The following is a 20,097-nucleotide window of genomic DNA, read 5'->3' on the forward strand; positions in this document are numbered from 1 at the left end:
TCAGGTTGTGATTCCACAGCTCTAGCAACAGCTACACCTTTCCCGCAAACTCAAGGTAAATCAAGAGGAGGCTGAAACTAGGCTTCAGCATATGATGATCAAACATAACTGAGATGACTTTGGAGACAATTCCACTATCTTGGTTCCTTTGCTAAACAACATGCCACTCTTGTTACCAAAACCCAAGAGAAGATATGTGAAGAATGTGAGAAGAGTGGCTGGATGAGGCCAATGTCCCATCTAGTCCACCATCCTGTTGTCACAGTGGCCAACCAAATGCCTCAAAGCAGCACCCAAGCACAGGAGCAAAACTCCAGTAAGTGGTATTCAGAAGCATTATTGCCTCCCAGCTGTGGAGGCAAAGCATAACCACCACTGTTTTGTTTCCCATCACTCATTTCTCCAATTTGCCATTCTGGGGCTCTGTATGAAGTTGTGCATTATGGGAAGGAAGAAGCGAGAGAAGGAAAGTTGGGAAAGAAAGCAATAGTCAAGTGACAGGTTAATTTTTAGCTGAATGTAAAGCTCATCATAGTTAACATGAAATTATATAGTGACTCTGGAAACATTGCGAGGAGAAAGCCATTGATCACAGTTTGAATTCCCCTCTTATAATCCTGAAAGCATACATGGGGCAGTGAGCACAAGAGGCTAGACATTCAGAAAGCAGCTTGTTTATGATGGGGGCCTGGGATCATTCAGCAGGTATAATAAGGCAATATGGGATTAACAAGAACAGGTAATTACTACTAAGGGTTGCAAAATTAATGCACGAGAAAGAATCCATTTTGGCACACAGGGGGAAGGGCTAAGAGGAGGATTAGCAGAGAAACGAGACTTCAGAAGGGGAGAGAAACTTTTACAGCTGTTAAAAAAAGGCAATTAAAAATAGTCCCCCACTTAAATCTAAAAAGTGAATTTAGGCCTCTCAGGTGCCTACTGCATCATGGGTAACTGTGGCTAATGCAAAATGAAACAGGAAAGTGAAGTTTCTAGCTCAGGTGTGGGAAACCTGTGGTCTCCAGGTGTTGCTGAGCTACAAATCCCATCATCCCTGGCCATGGTTGTGAGGGCTGTTGAGACTTGTACTTCAGTAACATTTAGAGAACCTAGGGTTCCCGAGTGCTGTGCTAGCTGACAGATATTGTAAATTCACACAACATTATTGAAGCCCAAGCAAATTTAAAAACTCAGGTGTGAAAATGCCCTTAGATGGTGGGATGAACATGAAGCGCTCCTGTTTTCCATGGAGGTAAAATACCAGGCAACATCTGGACACAGAGAGTTAACTGTAAATGAAACAGATAATTCTAGACACAAATAATATGCAGAGGCTGTCAGTATTCTCGGTGGATATCCTCTCCTCTTTTTTTTACAAAAATGAAAGTTAATATCCTGCCTATTGATCCGAAAAATCTATATGATGGCTCAGAAATAAAACCAATACAATAGCCAAAGAAGATGATACAACAGAAGCACACAGCAACAGCAGGGAAACCAAAATCAACAAACCAAGAAGAATTAATCTGGCTGCCCACTTGAACAAAGCTTGCATGGAGGTTACACAATGTCTGTTCTTTACTGAGCATCCATTATGTTTTCTTTAAATGATGATTATACACCTTCCTGTCGATCAGTCTTTATACCACATATTTTAGTGAATCTACCTGTCACTGCATTCCTGCCCCAGCAATTTTTATTATTATTTTAACACAACAATACAAACAACACGTGAAACTATACAAAGTTTTTCCAGTTTTATGGATATATTGGGTGAAGCCCAGCATAGGAAGAAGTGAAGCATTAATTAAGGTGATAGCAAAAATGATCTGCTCATAAACATGGAAATATTCATCTTGCCCTAAGTACCCGGAGGTCAGGTCATCATAGCCACTGGGCTACTTACACAACCTCTCCACACAGGGGCTTGGGAAGCCAGGGGATACAGAGAGTAATGGAAACAAAATCTCCTCAAACCTATCCCTCTTAGATAATCCTCTTGTCATCCTTCTGTGCTGCATGAGGCTATTCAAAAGAGCTACGTCTGAGATGCTATTTATCCAAGCTTCCATCAGGAGCTCTGAGTCAGATTTCCAGTGATAGGCAACAACCAATTGCACTGTTAACAAAAAAGAACACTAGGTCTCTGCGCTTGATCTCTGGATTTTTGTCATTTTGCAGTGATAGCAGGGCTAGGGATAGATCAAGTTTCAATACTTCGGCCATAACGGAAGAGGCAATGGCAAAAATCCATGCCCCCCTTTTTTGCGCTTTGTTGCAGGTCCACAGCACATGAAAAAAATGAAGCATGTTCCCTGCAGTCCTTCTAGCACAAAGGGGATAGGGTTTTGTTTAATCTGGAGAGCCACACTGTGGTCCAGTGCCATAGGAGAAGGACCTTGAGGGGCACCAACTGCAGGTGCACAAAGGTTATCTTAACCACCTGGGGTGGGGGCAGGACCACACCCCTTTCAACTTATGTCCATCAATTTGTATCTCAAGGTCTCCCTCCCAGACCTGGTGAAAACCATCAGAGGTGCCCAAGGTGTGATCTATGAGTATACATTACATCACTGAGGCCACTTCTCTATTTCTTAAATTTGATCTAGTGCATAAAGTCAGAGAGAGTCAGCATGCCTGGGTCAGCTGGAACCATGTAACTGGCAGCCCTTCTTGCTGTCCTCTTAGATCCTCATTCTTGGTGGCTTGGCCTTTTATGCATTAGATCATGAATTCTATATACCTCATTGGATTCTTGGGCCCAAAATTGCTGATATTTATCTAAATGACTAAATGTGGGATGTTCAAGCAGTGGGGTAAGGGGGAGGATACACCCAGGACCAACACGGAGCTCCTCTCCCTCCAAGGCAGAAAGTTGTTCTTAAGAGTTATTCGTTTCCCTCACTGCTCCCCTGGAGAACCACAGAAAGGGAAGTGCTCTAATGGATGGTGTGGAGGGAGAGAGCTCAAGCTGTACCCAAGGGGTCTCCAGAGAGACTCTGATGAGTGGAATTAAGTGTTTGACTTGGAATGCATTATAGTAGGACTTCAGTGGGGAACACCCAGCCTGCCCCCCTCCGTGCTGAGTCCATAAAGCGTAGTGGGGCTTACCCTCCATCTCTTTTCCTGGGACACAAACTGTTTAACAGTTTTTGACAATGTTTAAAACTTGCAATTTGGAGCAGGGATGGGAATCACTTGGAATACATCCAGAAATCTGGCAAAATAGACATTTTGACTGCTGTGATGCAGCTGAGGCAAATTAAGACAGCTCCACCCTTTTAATTCTGCCAAGATTTCTTTGCACAGGTGGCCAAAATTTTGCTCTGAGAATTGATAGGGGTCTGACATAAGAATTAGACCTAAGTATTTTTTTTAAAACAACAACACCACCACAACAAAATTGGGTTGGAGTAAAGGTAGATGCAGTGAATGGCCACTTGTGTTTGGGCTGGGACATGTTAATTGGGAGGACAACACATTTAGCATATTGGATTCCAGTCCTGCTACATGATAAAACATACTGAGCTGTGATTTTAGTGGTTTCAGGGCTTGTCTGGGCTTTTGCAACATTAATAGCATGTTAGTCACCAACATATTTACCTTATGTTCTGCTCCACAAAGCATCACCCCCTCCAGAGCAAATGGCAAGGGTGAGAGAGGGCTACCTTGTTTACTGCTCCCCAGAAGGCTGATTGCTGAAGCATCGTCCCATTAATGGAGATCATTGTATGGGATTTGGAGTGGAGTAATTGCATCACATGGAGGAACTTCAACCACAACCACGTTTTGGAAAGTAGTAGACTTAGGAAGTCCACTGAATTCTGTCACATTCAGAATTTGGTGCCCTATGAGGCCCTATGAGGCCAACGCTGCAGAGGAGCAGGTAGAGTTGACTTCATTGATAAGGTTTATTACCTTACTAAATGCCCCTGCGGGGCATGAAGACAGTTTGGTAGGGCACTAAGTAATGATAGGGCAGTAAGTAATTTCACATCCACATTTATGAGGGTGATAGGAGCCCAGAGCTCTGGGTTTGAACAATAACAACAGTCTGGAGTTGTGCCACATCAGTGGATTTTTGCTCCCATCCAAAATAAAATAAAACAGTTTAATCAAGCATGACAACAGTTCTTCTTCTTAAGCTTTGTAGTATTCCACCATGAAGTCATCAGTCTCTGGGGATTTCCCAGATTTGAGCTTTTGGATCACTTCCAACACCTCCTCCCAAGTTACAGGACAGCTCAGAAGTTCTATCTGCTCGTCAGACAGCTCCTTTAATTTAACCTTGGAAAGGTATGCATTTATGTTACACTGATCCCAGACTGTCTGACGATTACAAGGGTGCAAATAAATTTTAATGCCAGGTCATCAGTTGCTATTTGCAGGACTTGTCTCTCTAACTGACTGACTGAGAGTCTCATTTGCCATTTTGGCACTCATTATTTTACTTGAGTGATATCAAGGTAGTTGCCCAGTCCGCGGAAAAGTCTTTGCTAATTTTAATGACATATTCATCTGCTTCTTGGGCCTCCTCCATTGTGAGGATTGTTTTGTGCTCTTTTGTGAGTGGCAACCTCTGCTTTTCATGTCGGAGTCAAGAGGCCTCATCCGACAGCTCTGAGTACTCTCCCACAACGTCTTCCTGTAAGTCAAGTTTATCTAGCATACATTTGGGGACACACAGTATCTAACATCACCTTGCTGGGAATGTAGTTTTTGAAATGGGAAAGTGGAAATAAATGCCATGTTGCCTTAGATGTCCCATTGTAACTGGAGAGGTTGTTCCACCATTAGCCTCAAAAGTTAGCCACTCCCCCAAGAACATTTTTTATAAGGTAAATTTGCTGTGCCTCAACAGTTTAATCCACTTTAATTGCACAAACCTAAATTTCCAAGTATACTATTTAATCCTTCCTACCAAACAGTGACAGTCTGGGGGCAACTCTAATCTGAACAGCAGGTCCAAGCATCAACAAGTTAATGATTTTTCCCTAAGCTGCAAATGACCAGGATTAGAGCTGTATGTCAAACTCTGATTTTGCTGACATTTTAGTTCCATTTCAGAGATAGGTAATATAGCTTCTTCCATTTCTTGAATGCTGTTCATCCCAGGTTCCTAACCATTCACATTCACCACACATTTCCATATTTATGTATTCAGTTTCTAACTAACTAGTCATAGAGGCTTCAAAATAATCGTGAGGTTAAAAGAAAGAACAATTACAGTGAGGGCAGCCAACCAAAATTAAAATACAGTAGATGGAAACTGAACAAATTTAGGAACCTCCCCTCAGAGGTCGATAGATGGGGTCCATAGTGAAAAAACTCCACACCAGTCCCCAAATTGCATCACCAAAGTAACTAAACACAAATATCATATAAGGGTTTGTGATCCTGACATGTGAATCCCTCTAGAAACTCCATGTTCAGAAGCAGCATGCCTTATAATGTCTAGGTAAACATCAACACATGGTGTGGAATCATGACACTTTGCTGCTTGTCTTTATGGGTTGTTGCTCAGCATCTGTGCTCAGCAATTGGTGTTACATCACACATTATAGTTATTCACAAAGAGGTTACAAAGAAGGCAGGGAGCAAAGGGACACAGAGCAGTGAGAGCCATAAGCTTCATGTAACGTGCAGTTAACCCAGAGACAATATCCTCCCATGAAAGCCAGAATGCTATGTCAGCTCAAAGTAGAAAGCAACATCATATGTACCTTTCACATCACAGCTATTCACGGAATACCAATAAAGTGAAATAAAATAAAAATAAAAATTATAATGCTGTATCACAAGAGCCACATTTTGGCTTGGAAATGGTAGTTCCCACTTTGGTTGCAAAGTTAAGTAGATGCACAAATTCCAACAAACTACAAATTCTAGCGGAACAACAACGACTTAAAGACCTAAAGAAGGACCTTAGCCAATTAAGACAACCAAGCTTATTTCTTGTTGAGTGTGTAGGCATGAGATAGTTGTGGCCTATCATGCAGCCAAACGTAGAGCATTCATCATGGACAAATCAGTCAAATGCAGTTCCAGCCATAGAAGGATGAAGTGATCACTACCTTTCTTTTGATTCATTAATATTTGCTGATTGCTTAAGAGAACATGGCAACAAGGAAAAGCAGACTTGTGAACACCTGGGCAAGACGCTGACAGTGGGGCTCACAACTCTACTGAGGCTCCAAACCTTCTAGCTGTCACCCCACCTTTCCTCTCAGTTGAGACAAGTTCATTGCAATTTGGGGGTTAGTGGCTGAAAACACACACACACACACACACACACACACACACACACAGCTTCCCACCCACATTCCCTTGCAATATGCAGATAAAATGAGAGGCAGATAACACCACAGTGTTTAATACTAGGAAGACCCTCCCCTCTCCCCTGCCATTCCCAGTGGCAGGGAACTGCAGGGCTCACAGGCAATGCCACCAGCCCTAGCACATGCCCCCCCTTGCCAGCTGAGACCCTGGACCTCTTCCTCACAATCGTAATGTGTTTTACCCTTTTGTTTCCCCAAAGTCAGCTGCATATGATCACCACACACCCATGCAGCCCCCAAGTTGTAAGGCTGCCACTCATTTTATTATACAGCATCAGATCTAGCTTTGTGGGTAAGTTTGGGTTGGAAGTCCAGATGGACCGAACTACCACTCCCCACCTGATCAAGATGCCACTGTCTTGCCAGTCCTGGGAAGTGACTACAGATGCCTGGACAGTAGAGTAACTGGGGGTGGGGGCTAAGCAAGACACAGCAGGGTGCTCAAAGCTGTCACTGTAGGTACCACAGGCTTCCTGGTTATCTGGCTGACCTTCTGATCCAATCTGTGGGCTTGAAAGAAACCCATAGTTCTACTCAGCACATTTCCCAAGTCATTAAGGGTTCATGGAATGTCATGGAAGCTTTCCCCAAATCTTCAGCCTGTAAAGAACCAGATCATTTGTGACACTCCTTGGCCCAGATCCAATCCTGCTCATGAACTTTAGAAGGTTTGTGGAACAAACATAGCCCGAAGCAGTCCACAAACTGTTCCAGAGCTATTCAGATGATAAACTATGGAGAAGCTACATATGACAAAATGATGTAACATAAATGTACCATGTCCCCATGTTATAACACACACATATGCATTTATTTATACTTTTAAACATTTCATTCTCTTTGTTCCTCCTCCAAATTCCCACCACCACTAATCTACTTCTACTTCTTATTCTCAAATAATATTGAATCACAACTACAGAGCTACAGGTCAGCCTCATGTACAATCAGATATCATGTGCAGTGGTGGCTGCTAACCATTGGGACTGGTGGGGGACAAGGCAGTCAGGCCAATGGTGGGTGGAGCCAGAGCAAATGAGTGACAGAGCCAGAACCAATGGCAGGTACAGACAACTAATTCTAACTTTAGTTGTCCTGCTCATTGAATCTCACAAAGGCAATACTGAGACTAAGGAGGAGGAAGCTGACAGTCAGCTCCACCCCCTGGATTGACTGTAAGAAAGAAGACAGGCAGGTGGGGGTTAACTGGGAACAGACTGAGTTTGGTTGGGCAGTGCCCCATTCTAGCAATGGCATTTAGAACTATGAACAAGCCTCTTTGGCATCTATGGTGGCATCTCATGCAAAAGGGTGTCAAGAGCAGAGGAAGACACAGCTGATTTCTTCATTAATATGTTGACCAATTTTGCTGCAATTCCTGATCAAACATTTGCATAGACTCCTTCCTACCATCTCTAAGCCTCCCCCTGCACTGCTTCATATCCAACTACTGAACCATCAGAAAATAATCCAGGATAATCCAGAAACCAAAAAAACAACAACAAAAAACATACCAAAACAAGCCCCACAAACTCTGGACCTAAAAGCACACACAGATTTCAACTGCACTAGTTAGATCAATAAATTAAACCAGGGGTCACCAACCTGTCATCCACCCCAAGTACAGAAACCTTTACAGGAGCTCAAAGGGTCTCCTCTTTCTACTGAAATTAGGCTTGAAAGTTGCATACAATTCAAGCCAATTGAATAGGTGGTAAGACTTGTTTGGTTGTGGGGTGTGCACATTTGTGTGGTGCCCACCAGTTTTTCTGGTATGGAAACATGCCCACGTGTCCCAGAAGGAAGGCAGCCCCAAATGCTAACAGAAAGTTTCCAGAGCAGTTTTATATGCAACATATTAATAGATTCAGCCTCCCCTCCCCAATATAATGCTCTGTTCTCTATAATGTTTGACAATCAATAATTGTGAGCATCAGTGATATGCTGTGTATGTCCCCAAATTAAGCTGCATAAATAAAAGTACTTTGCCTATGGCTATTTTTTGAGGGGAAGCTCAGAAATTTCAGCTAAGCATTTCACAAGAAACCAAGGCAGGCCTTACGTTAGGTGACTCAGCCCCTAAAAGGACTCAGCCCCTAAAAGGAGAATCAAGATGGAAAGTAAAGCCCACCACAAGTGCTCTGCCTGACCTAATTCTACTCTCACACAGTCTCAATGCCTCTCTATTGCACTTCCCCCACTCCATGGTCAAATGCTTACCTTAGGGGCCAGGCAGCTCTTTGGATGGAATGGGGCTGCCTGGCCTTGTGACCATGCAGTTGGGCTAATGACCCATGTGGTTCCTTCCAGCTCTACAATTCTATGAAATTCTTGCTATGAAATACAGCAAGGATCTTGGTGTCGTGGAGCCTACTTCTGCTTGGGATCACAATTCCTATCACAGACACCCAGCACAAAATGTGAATGGCCAAAGATGGGGAGAGCAATGTCCCAAATCCAGGGTGTAAGTAGCTGCCACCACATCAGGATGCCAGCTGTGTCTTCTATCACTCTGGGAGGAAGAATGGAGGAAGGAAGCTAGATGGACATAAGAATGCAAGAAGAGCCCAGCTGCATGGATCAAGCCAAAGGCGGCCAGTCTAGTTCAGCATGCTGTTCTCACAGTGGACAGCCAAATGCCTATGGGAAGCCTGCAAGCTCATACATGCAGTGGGTATGATCCATTCAAGGAGATGACACCTGCCTGGCCTCCAATATGGTCCCCATGCCAAGCCTTGGGCAAGGACAGACTGGGGGCAGTGGGGGAGAAAGAGGAAGTAAGCAGGCATGGGGTGGGTTGGAATAAGGAAGGAATCAGCATTCCCAATGACTCTCAGTCACTTTCCTCAGGAGTTTCAGTGTCTGAGAGATTCCAACTCATATTAAGGGCAAGTAGACTGTTGTTCAATCTTATCTGTTTTCAACAAGCGGCCTCTGTTGACATGAATGCAACATTCAAACAGGCTCTCAGGTGTGATTCAGACTCAGACCAGGACACCTGATTGTCTCAGGAGCAAATGGGGTTGATGGTCTTACGACATGGCAAGGATTACATGTTGTATGAAATGGCCCCTCCACATAGTAGCATTGTTTCTTATTATCAAGGTGGCTCAGTCTGGTGGGCTTGGGTCCACCTCCTCCCCAGACCCACTCAGCCTCCATGTCTGTGTCATTGCTGAACTTTGAGGTTTTGACACCCCCACAGACAATCTATGCATGGGCTGCTGAGAATCTAAACTGCTGAGACTTTGAAGCATTCCCTGCCCCCTGCCCCCCCCCAGTTGACCTACTTGTTCAAGATGCAGCCTGCAGGTTCACTCCCTCCCTCAACCTGCTCAAAAATGTTTCCAGAGTTATTGCATTAAACAAAGAACCAAAACCTCAATTTCCCAATATCCCACATAATAACCCATTTCCAAAATGTGCAATGTCGACAGCTCCTTTGCCATCCCTCACAAATGGCTCAAGGCTGCATTCCTTCTCTCTGACTTACAAACACAGATTGGTTTCTGAGAGGACCACTGGCTACTCTTTTGACAAGTGATTGTTTTCTGTCCTTTCAGTTCAAATGCAGGCTGGCATTCAAACGTCAACGAGTCCCCGTGGCGAAAGGTTGACCCTTGTCTCTTGCCGTAGGCTGGCACTCCTGGATCTCCACAACTCCCCTGGTCGATTTCTGAAAAAACACAAAAAGAAAGAGACAGGAAGAGAAGTGGGGAGGGCAAAAGGAGACCTGGGTGCAGCTTCTTTTTACAATCCCTGGATTTTATTCTTGCAAAGCTAGGAACGTTCTTTTTAAAACACAGCAAAGAACACCACCACTTGTGATTAAACTAGGGAACTCTGGCTTGTTTTCCTTGTTTAAATAATAATTTGGGGGACACTTCTAATTTTCCAGTGGCAGTGATACACTTCTATAGAAGAATGTGCAGTTCCATGACCTTGTTGCCCCCTTCTGGCCTCATTGCTCCCCTTCCTGGGAAATGAGTCTGGCAATTTAGAAGTATTGCAGAACCTCATGTTTCCAATCTGATGTGGAAGGCAACTTTGGGAGCTGAGAAAAGCCAAGAGTGACGTGGTCTTGGCAGCCTCTGGGATGCTGGCTTGTCACCCCTTGGTATAAAAAGCAAGTTTTTGGATCTAAAGGGTTTTTTTGGGGGGGGGAGTGGCTCAAATCTTCTCTGAAACAATGCAGCTCAAAGTGTAGGATGAAGGGGAAGTTACCTGCAATCATGTACAGGCTGTTTCCCAGTCTCTCCTGTAAGTTTTTCTTTTAGATACAGAATAGGGGTGGGGGTGGGATAGCAGCAAAGAGAGAAATGCCAACATCTGAATGAGCTGCTTGCTAATCCTCAGCCCAACACACACACACACACACACACACACACACACAGAGAGAGAGAGAGAGAGAGAGAGAGAGAGAGAGAGAGAATGGCTAGGACCAGAACACCTATAAAACCAGGCCAAACAGTTTAAGTGGTATTTTGCCAGTTTAATTGCTAAAAATACATTTGGATCTATTTTCAGAGTTCATCTCATTCTATCTGCCTTCCTAACTGGCCCACTTTAAGCCACTATTGTCATCACCTCAAATGTATTTGGATGTTTAATTAGAGAGGAAGGAAACATTTCCTAGGCAGCGTTTTTGTACTCCCTGCAGGGGAACGGAATATTTATTTCATTTTGTGAACATGGCTGTATGAACAATGTGAAAAGTCACTTTGCTAAGAGAATTTTCCAAAGCTCAGAGCCATTTTGAGCATGAAAATAAGCAGCACAGAAGTAATGGTGAGGAAGTGCAATCCACCTATGCTTCCTCTGTCCCAGTTTTTCCATTGAGTAACTTTTATCATGTCATTACAGGGAACTGTGGTGCTGGTGGGTTTCTCTTGTGGTGACTTTTCCACCTTAAAAATTATGATTGTGTGAACTGGCTAATCAAGGCAATTCCCTTTACCAAGTGCCCAGGGGTGCCAACTTGAATAAAATATTTTGGGGGAGGGGAGGTAAGCCCTGTCCCAAATAATTGATCACATGACACAGCACACACCATTTGAATGACAATGCTCATCAACTGGGGTGGGGCTGGCCCCCTCAAATATTTTATTGGGTGTGTGTGAAGGAACCTGAGCCCCAGGAACTGACTCCCATGCAGGTGCCTTTAAGTTATTAATTACATTAAAATTTGCCATAGTGAACAGTAAGCCAGATAAAGTGTCTTCCTGTGGAAAGAGAATGGCAGCAGAGTGGAAACAGCCCCAGCCATTATGAAATATAGGTAGGAATGGAAACAGCTGCCTTTTTACATCCCTCGTCTTCAGAAACACTTTTTGTAAAACACTCCCAATGCTCCTCTGATTAATCCCACCTAACCCTCCCTCATCCAGTCTTGATTGCTCAGGGTAAATTCTGTGTCTCTTCCACTCTCCCTGCTCTGCTCACCTAACATGGAAGAGCTTCGGATCCTGCAGAGTTTCACACACCGATGAGGCTAAGCAATAGTGATGCCACTGGCGCTGTCCAAGCTGGTACTGAAAGTGTCTGTCAAACTTTAACTTTTCAAATCAAACAGAGAGGTCCCCCCAGCCCTCATGCCTCGATAACAGCTTGTACACAAGCATATCCAAGTAAAAGGGTTGTGTGAGTGTACACTTCTTGATTTCGACAGTTCAGCTGTGTACACCTATTGTATATACACGTAACATGTGAACACCCTTACTAGGACAGGCTTGCAGAACCATCAGAGCTGTGATTTCTCAAAGGGTTCCTGCAATCGCAAGAACATAAGACCCTGCTGGATGAAGCCAATGGTCCATCTAGTCCAGTCTCCTATTCTCACAGTGACCAACCAGCCGTCTCTGGGAAACCCACAAGCAGGATTTAAGAACAACAAAACTCTCTCCTCCCGTGGTTTCCAGCAAATGGATTTGGAAGCATTATTACCTCTGGCTGTGGAGGCAGTGCACAGCCATCATGGCTAGCAGCCATTGATAGCCTTATCCTCCATGACTTCGTCAAATCCTCTTTTAAAGACATTCAAGTTGGTCATCACTGCCTCCTTGTGGGAGTGAGTTCCATAGTTTAACTGCGTGAAACTCCCAACATTCAGTTTCCCTGGATGTCCATGAGTTAGTGTTATGAGAGAAGGAGAGAAACATTCCTCCTTCCACTTTCTTTGCGCCATGCATAATTTCCTATCATGTCACCACTAAAAAGTCCCAAATGCTGTAATATTTGCTCATAGGAGTGTTGCTCCTTGTTCATTATGCATGCCCTTTTCTGAACCTTACCCAACCCTACAATATCGTTTCTGCACTGAGGTAACCAGAACTGCACACGGTATTCCGAATGTGGTCACACTGATCAGAATAACTACAGGAGGAAGGGAAAAAGCAAGAGGCAGATGGGGAAGGGAACTCTTTTGATTAATGTGTTGTGTTGCTGAATATGATGGATTGAGGGGTGGGGAGATGGCTGGTGGGCTGAGCATGTCATCTGCTGGGCCTCTGAGCACCTGAATTGACTTAAAGATTCCCCCCCCCCCCATGACTTCTTGTACACACACACCCTGCCCCCTGAAAAATCTCAAACAGATCTGAGGAGCTGGCTGGCTCATTTTTACTAAATTAAATGTCAAATCAAAGTGTGAAGAGATGCAGGATGTCAGCTCTTTTGCAGAATCATGATGGAAGAGAGAAAAAGTGTATGTGTGTGTATGTGTGTTTTGTGTTGCATGACCATCGCAGGATCATCTCATTTATTTTATTTATTTCATAAAGTTTATATACTGATTGATTGTAAAAAAACAAACAAACCCCAAGCCTAGCGTAAAAGATTCTCTCATTTCTAAAACCAAGGCAAAACACCCTTTTGTGTTTCTGCAGAGATATACAAGCCTTGGGGAGATAAATAGCATTCTGAATCCAGGAATATTGCCTGTGTGCAGTCATCCCCCAGTCCCAGTTATCTGCTTACACACCATTTCATTTCTAAAGAATTTCATTTCTCCCTCTTGCTATTAACACCAGCAGTTTCTCCCTTTCATACCTTCTCCAGTACTTTCCTGCTATTAATCTGTGTCACATTATTCCCATTTTCCACTTTCTCTGGCCTTTTTTTATCCCCTTCATCTGTGATCAACCACCTTGCTTTCATTGCCCTTTCTTTTAAAAACTAAACTAAACTAAATGTTTCTCTTGGTTTTCTCCTCCTCCTTCTCCTTCAGATTTTGATAGCAAATTTGAAACATATTTTGTGACACCTTCCTTACAGAGAAAATTACATAATCCATGATTTGCATTAATCCAGCTCCTGTTTTGATGCAGGCTGAACAGCAATGAGATTTTCCCACTGCTGAACTGTCTCTGGAAAGGCACTGATGCAGGTTGGACTCTCTGCCAAATAACTAAGATGGAAACATGCTTCATAGGTGGTGAAAATAGAACAATTTGTTGTTTTCAATTTTGTCACTGCTGATAATATGTCAAGGACACAGGCTCTCAAACAGGCTGGATTCTGACCTGCCCCTGTCCCACCATAGCTAAAAACCAAACACAGGACATTAAAAAAATGATTAACTGTTTATTCATCAGGAACTCTGAGCTACTTAATGCTGAAGAACTCCCCTCAACTCCTGTGGGAAACTTTGATAAGTGGTCAGGGTTACCCATCTGGCAATCACCAAACAACACCATGATCTCCTAAGCCAGCGGGGGGGGGGGGACTCTGGGACTAAATGGGCCTGTGAGGCTGTTTCCCCCAATACATCTGCTCCACACCTCACATCAAATGTGACTACAGGTGTGGGACAGGTAAAAATTAAAGCAGGGTTTGACGTCAGTGCTGATCAGCCCTGACTTCAAGCACTGCTGGTATTGGCTACACTCTGGAGTTCCCAATTGTGAGCTCTGGAATGCCCCTAGTTTCAGGTTATTTTTGAGGGTGTACCTGGATCCTCAGCCTCTCTTGGAACACCTTGTTTTAGTCTCTGTTACTAATGGAACACTGCTGATGAGACTTCCCTGAGTGCTGTCCTACCAGAGTTTCCCTCTTCTCTGACAGAACAGGTAAAAAAGTAAAGGTAAAGGACCACTGGATGGTTAAGTCCAGTCAAAGGGTTGTGGTATTTGTCCTCAGACAGCTTTCCAGGTCATGTTGCCAGTATAACTAAACAGCTTCCGGCAGAACCGTAACAGAAGCCAGAGCACATGGAAATGCCATTTACCTCCCCACCACATCAGTACCTATTTATCTACTTGCGCTGATATGCTTTCAAACTGCTAGGCTGGCAGGAGCAGGGACAGAGCAATGGGAGCTCACCCCGTTGTGCGGATTCAAACCACCAACCTTATGATCAGAGAAGAGTTTCCCTCTTCTCTGGCAGAACAGCACACATGCTTCTGGCCAAAAGACTTTTTGCAGGATTACACTCTTCTCCTGCTTATTTGTTTAAAAGCATTTATAAGCAACTTAATGTTTTTAAAATAATAAAAAAACCTCTAAGCCGTGCAACACATAAAAACAGCAAACGTTGAGTGGTATCCAACACACTTGTTCTGTCAGTTCAGGGATTTATGCTTGTGCAACAGAACTACCCCCATCTTCCCCTCGTGCACACACAACACACCCCTCAAATCTCTTCCAGAGGGTTGGGAGATCCCACAGAACATATTGGCACATAGGAGGACAAGAGAGGGGAATGGTCTGTTGCGCAAGTGTAAATCCTTGCGCTGAAGGTACAAGTTACTTCATGTTAGAGTGGACACAGTCCAATATGAAAAATACAACATAAAACCAGTAAAACAGTAGTATAAAAACATAGAAAAACAAATGAAAGCAGAAATTCAGGGAATTCAAACCAATAAAAACAGGGCCCAATCTCATTGGTCAGGCAAAGCCTATGCTTATAAAAAAAGGAGGGATTTAAAAGACATCTGAAGCAACTGGTTGCTGCTTCATGTCCAGCAGAGGAAAGGGCATTCCATAATACAGGAATTCCATTCAAGTTGATCAAATTCTATTTAACATGATTGTAGTTGATGATGTAATGCTCTTTTGAAAAAAAAAGAAGTAAGGATTGATGTTATCCAATTTCCATTCCAGTGCATAAAAATAGAAACACATTTTCAAAACTCTTGTAATAATCCAATGCAATTTTTAAATGTTGTATACAACACTAGTTTAATTAATTTGTATTTGTAAACAATGTGTATAAAGGCTATTGTTAAGTGCTCTGGTTTTAATAAAGTCAATGCTTTTAAAGAGGCTTGACCATTATTTGACTGTATTTGACTGTTCAATTTTTATATATTTCCTAAATAAATAAACATTTGTCACCCTTCACCATAAATATTCTCAGGGTGGCTCATTAAAAACACTGAAGAACAAAATACACAAGGAACAAAAGAAAACCCTTCGTAGAGTTATTGCAGAGGAGGGGGGGAAGCATAATGGTTAAGAAGGAAAAGTCTGGGGAAATAAACAGCACTCAGTCTGCCATTGGAAAGGCCCTCCCTAGGGTCAGAGCTCCATAAATGTGGGAGGGGGCAAACATTTGAATGCCCTATCCCCACTTGCCCCTGTTGGTGAGGAAAGCTAAGGGTAGGACTCCAATGACAGTTCTGGGTGTATGGATAGGACGATCTGGAGTCAACTGATGAAAGCTATGCACACTGCAGTGTATAATGGAGCCCCTTGTAGGATAAGGTTACCAGATTTTTTTCAGTGAACCCAGGGACACTTATTGTTTGCTATGTACATGTGAATGCTGAGAAAGCTGTAAATCTAGGAAATGTCCCTGGGAAATAGGGACATCTGGTAACCTTATTGTAGGACACCCGCCAGTCTTGTTGGGATTGCTGACTCCCATGAACTGAAACACATCAACACCCCACAACAACTGCATACTTGCAAGAGGCAGTGGAGGGCACATGCTTTGTTTTAGGAAAAAGGTTTGCCTGCCATGACTTATCTTCTCATTTAGGAACCCTTGACAGGTTTCCAAACCATTTCAGGAGTGCCTGCAACCTTTCAAAAATGCTCTTCCACCCAGCAGAAGGGGTGGGTAAGTGCAGACTCACAGCATCAACAGTAGGTGGATTTGAGCTGAAACAACTACTGACAGCCTCAAGTAACAGAAAGGAAAGTAAGCAAGCATTAGATTGCACTGTGGGGTTGGCAGATCAGGGGTGTATGACTTGTAGGCAATATTAATGTAAGTACATAAAAAAGCCTGATGGATGAGGTCAATGGCCCCTCTAGTCCAGCATCCTGTTCTCACAGTGACCCACCAGATGCCTGTGGGAAACCCGCAAACAGGCCACAAGCACAAGGGCAATCTCCCCTCCTGTGGTTTCCAGTAACTGGTATGCAAATTAAGCACAATGAAGGGGAAGGCATTGAAGAAAAGTTTAGCAAAAGCGAACTCCAGATGGCTTAAGCAAAATGTCAACTGGCAACGTGAAATGTTGCCCCCCTTTTAGTCTTCACTCCATTAAGCTTTAAAGTCGTTAAGAGGGGTCAATAGCAGTCAGTCTGGAGGCGGAGCAACAGAAAGGGGCGAGTGTGGGGAGAGAAGTACATTAAAAAATAAACATCCCTTGAATATTCGGCAAACATCCATTACAAAGGTCGGCGAACTCATAAAGCTGTTTTGGCAGAGAGCCAACAAGGGTGTGTGTGTGTGTGTGTGTGTGTGTGTGTGTGTGTGTGTGGAATATGTAGCACTCAGAGAAAACAATTTGTTCTGACCTACTTCTTTTGAAAACTAGATGATGAAATCATCTGATACAGCAAGAAGGCTAGTCGAATATCTGCAGCGCAATACATCTGCAAGTATTTGGGCATTAATCTGCTGACTTAACCTGCAGAGAGCAGGGCTTGGGTGTGGATCACAGAGGCCCACTATAGTCTCCCCTGCCCTGTCCATGGTGCTGAATGCACTACTGTCCTGCTGGACACATAGCAGTGTGGCCAGTGTGTTCACTTTCTGTACACTGCAGCGCCTCATTCAGTGACTCATCCCTAGCTCCAGACCCACAGGTTGCTAAACAGCCACAGTATTTCCAGCTGCATGAGAAGAGGGCTGGGCAGGAGTCTCTTTTCATGCTATACAGTGATATCTGCATTCCTATTCTTCATTGATATTTGCCAGCCAACCCTGCATTGAGACAAACAGAACAATCCACAGACCCCCTTAAGGATAGGAAAATAGGGAGCAGCTTTAGCTCAGTACTTTGAAGCACTACTGACAGTCTGTGAAGGAGACAGTATACTTCCAAATATTAGTTTCTGAAAACTACAGGAGAGGAGAGTGCTGTTATCCTGCTTGCTGGTTTCCCACCAGCATCTGAATCACCACTGTGAGAACAGGAAGCTGAACTAGATGGGCCACTGGCCTAATCCAGCCAGGTCTTCTTATGCTCCTATGTTTCAGACCAAAGTCTTTCCTGGTCCTACCTTGCAATCCCAGGGATCCAACTTGGAACCCTCGGCATACAAAACATGTTTTCTACCACTGAGTTTTGGTCCTCCCCATCTTCTTACACTGAAACTATCTTGCACCAAACCTCTAAAACTATTTAAGCATGATGAGTCCTACTGACTCATAGGAGTACCTTCTGGATGGCATGGCTCAGTATGAACATACGGGAGAATTAGAATTTGGGACCTGCCTTTAGTGCAACAGTAATACAGTGGATGCTCGGGTTGCGAATGTGCTTCCTGCACATGTGCGGGTCACGATTCAGTGCTTCTGCACATGTGCAAAGCGCGATTTAGCGCTTCTGTGCATGCGCAAGTGCCAAAACCCGGAAGTAACCCATTCCGGTACTTCCAGGTTCGACGCAGTGCACAACCCAAAATCACGCAACCCGAAGCGTCTGTATGACTGTAATAATAATAATAATATTTATACCCCACCCATCTGGCTGGGTTTCCCCAGCCATTCTGGGCAGCTCCCAACAGAACATTAAAAACAGAATAAAACCTCAAACATCAAAAACTTCCCTAAACAGTCACATTGGTTGAAGTATCCTGATCTTCCACCTTTTCACTTCCCTTCTATCTTATTCTAATATAATGCGCAAGTTGATGCCCCATAAATATAATGGGCAGGTTGATGATGCCCCATGTTGATGGCACATGAACAGAGGTGATGGCAGCAGATTGGGTGGAGCTCATATTGAGGGACTGGTGAGGAGGCAATGCCAGATGTCCCTGCTCCTCTGAGCAGGTCTACAGATTCTCTCTCTCTCTCTCTCTCTCTCTCTCTCTCTCTCTCTCTCTCTGTGTGTGTGTGTGTGTGTGCAAGCATTCCCAGATCTGGCTGCACTCCCAGAGTCCCAGGTGGTAACAGTGGGAAGGAGTGCATCTGCATTTTGCTATAAGGAACATTTTAATTTTTAACATCACCACCACCCTGCAAAAAAAAAAAAAGACTGAGAAAATAGGAACATAGAAAACATACCAAGCCAGAGCAATGACCCATCTCTCTAGCTCAGTACTACACCAACACTGAGCAGCAGCTCTCCATGGTTTCAGGTAGGGGTCTCTCCTAGCACTGCTTGGATTTGCTGGGGACCGAACAGAGGACCTTTTGCATGCAAAGCAAATACTCTGTCATTGTGCTATGGCCCAGTTATGGTTGTGTTAAATTGCTAATGCAGCTCATCCCTCTTGAGGCATAATCCTCAGGATCTCTCACTCAGTTAAATTCTTGTCCTTTAACGTAAATAAGACATAGGAGAACCTCCATGACAGCTGCAGCAGAAAACAGAAAGACTGGTGTGTTCAATTGATTCAGTGCTCTTTAAATACTGAGGAGGGGGGTTATATTTGTTTCAAGAGTCAGCACAATAAAAGAATGGGGAAAAGGATGCTAACAAGAGCTTTCCTGATAGGTATTGGGGGTGGAAATACAGTATAGATGACATTCAAACACTGCAGGAACCAAGCTTTTCATTTTCATTTTTTAAAAGGAATATATACGTACAGCAAATGGGGGGGGGTGTCGTACGAATTTACAGTGAGAGGAAAGAAGGGCTGGGGGAGAACTATCCATGAATGCAGATCTTCCCTGCTGTGTTTGCCAGAGAGATGGGCAGATGGGAAGGTGTCTGTATGTCCTTGCTGTGGCTAGGATGACTATGCCAGAACTGGAAGAGCTTGCATTAAAAAATGGATCAATGGGTGGGTGATGAGTCTGTGTGATGCAGTGGAATGTGTGTTGAGCTCGGCCTCAAATTCCCACCTATTCCCCCATAATATTCAGTGGGTAGCATTGAGCAATAACTCTTTCTTTGCTGGTAATGAGAGAAATGAAAAGACCCTGACGTACACTGCACTGAGTTCCTGGACAAAAGCCAGGATACAAATGTGATAAATGAGTGGTGGCTAAAAATTAAGGAGGGTGGTACTCTAAAGAAGACAACAACAACAACAAATGCATGAGGGAAAGTGAGAAACGAGCATAGCAGTTGCACGTGGTTGGAAGGGAAGCTCTAGGGGGAATGGCAGAGGCGTCGGCAAGCAAAACAAGCAAGGGCACAGCCCCTAGTAACCACGTAATCTGTAACTGTAGTGAATTCAAGAACTTTGAGAATTTTGGAACACTCATTAGCTTTACATGACCAAAGGATTGGAAAACATAACAGAATAGGAGAAAATATTTTTGTAAAAAAAAAACCCAACCCAACACACACACGTGCACACGCGCACACGCACACACGCACACACACAGTTTCCCCCTCAGAGACTTGCTTAT

At 43.8% G+C, this 20,097-nt stretch overlaps 1 protein-coding gene across 12 annotated transcripts in view; it reads right to left on the minus strand.

The window, feature by feature from the left end:
* Window positions 1–20,097, minus strand: part of CSMD2 (CUB and Sushi multiple domains 2) — a 486,383-nt gene that overhangs the window by 159,249 nt on the left and 307,037 nt on the right. For 11 of the 12 annotated variants that reach the window (XM_083625414.1, XM_083625410.1, XM_083625415.1 and 8 more), the window contains one exon: window positions 9,829–10,011. The exons of the other annotated variant lie outside the window; for it this stretch is intronic. In XM_083625414.1, coding sequence (XP_083481540.1) covers window positions 9,829–10,011 — 183 coding nt within the window. The remainder of the gene's footprint in view (window positions 1–9,828; window positions 10,012–20,097) is intronic. 12 annotated transcript variants of the gene reach the window in all.

The sequence above is a fragment of the Podarcis filfolensis genome (genome assembly GCF_964270895.1).
Source record: "Podarcis filfolensis genome assembly, chromosome: 8".
Classification (NCBI taxonomy): domain Eukaryota; kingdom Metazoa; phylum Chordata; class Lepidosauria; order Squamata; family Lacertidae; genus Podarcis; species Podarcis filfolensis.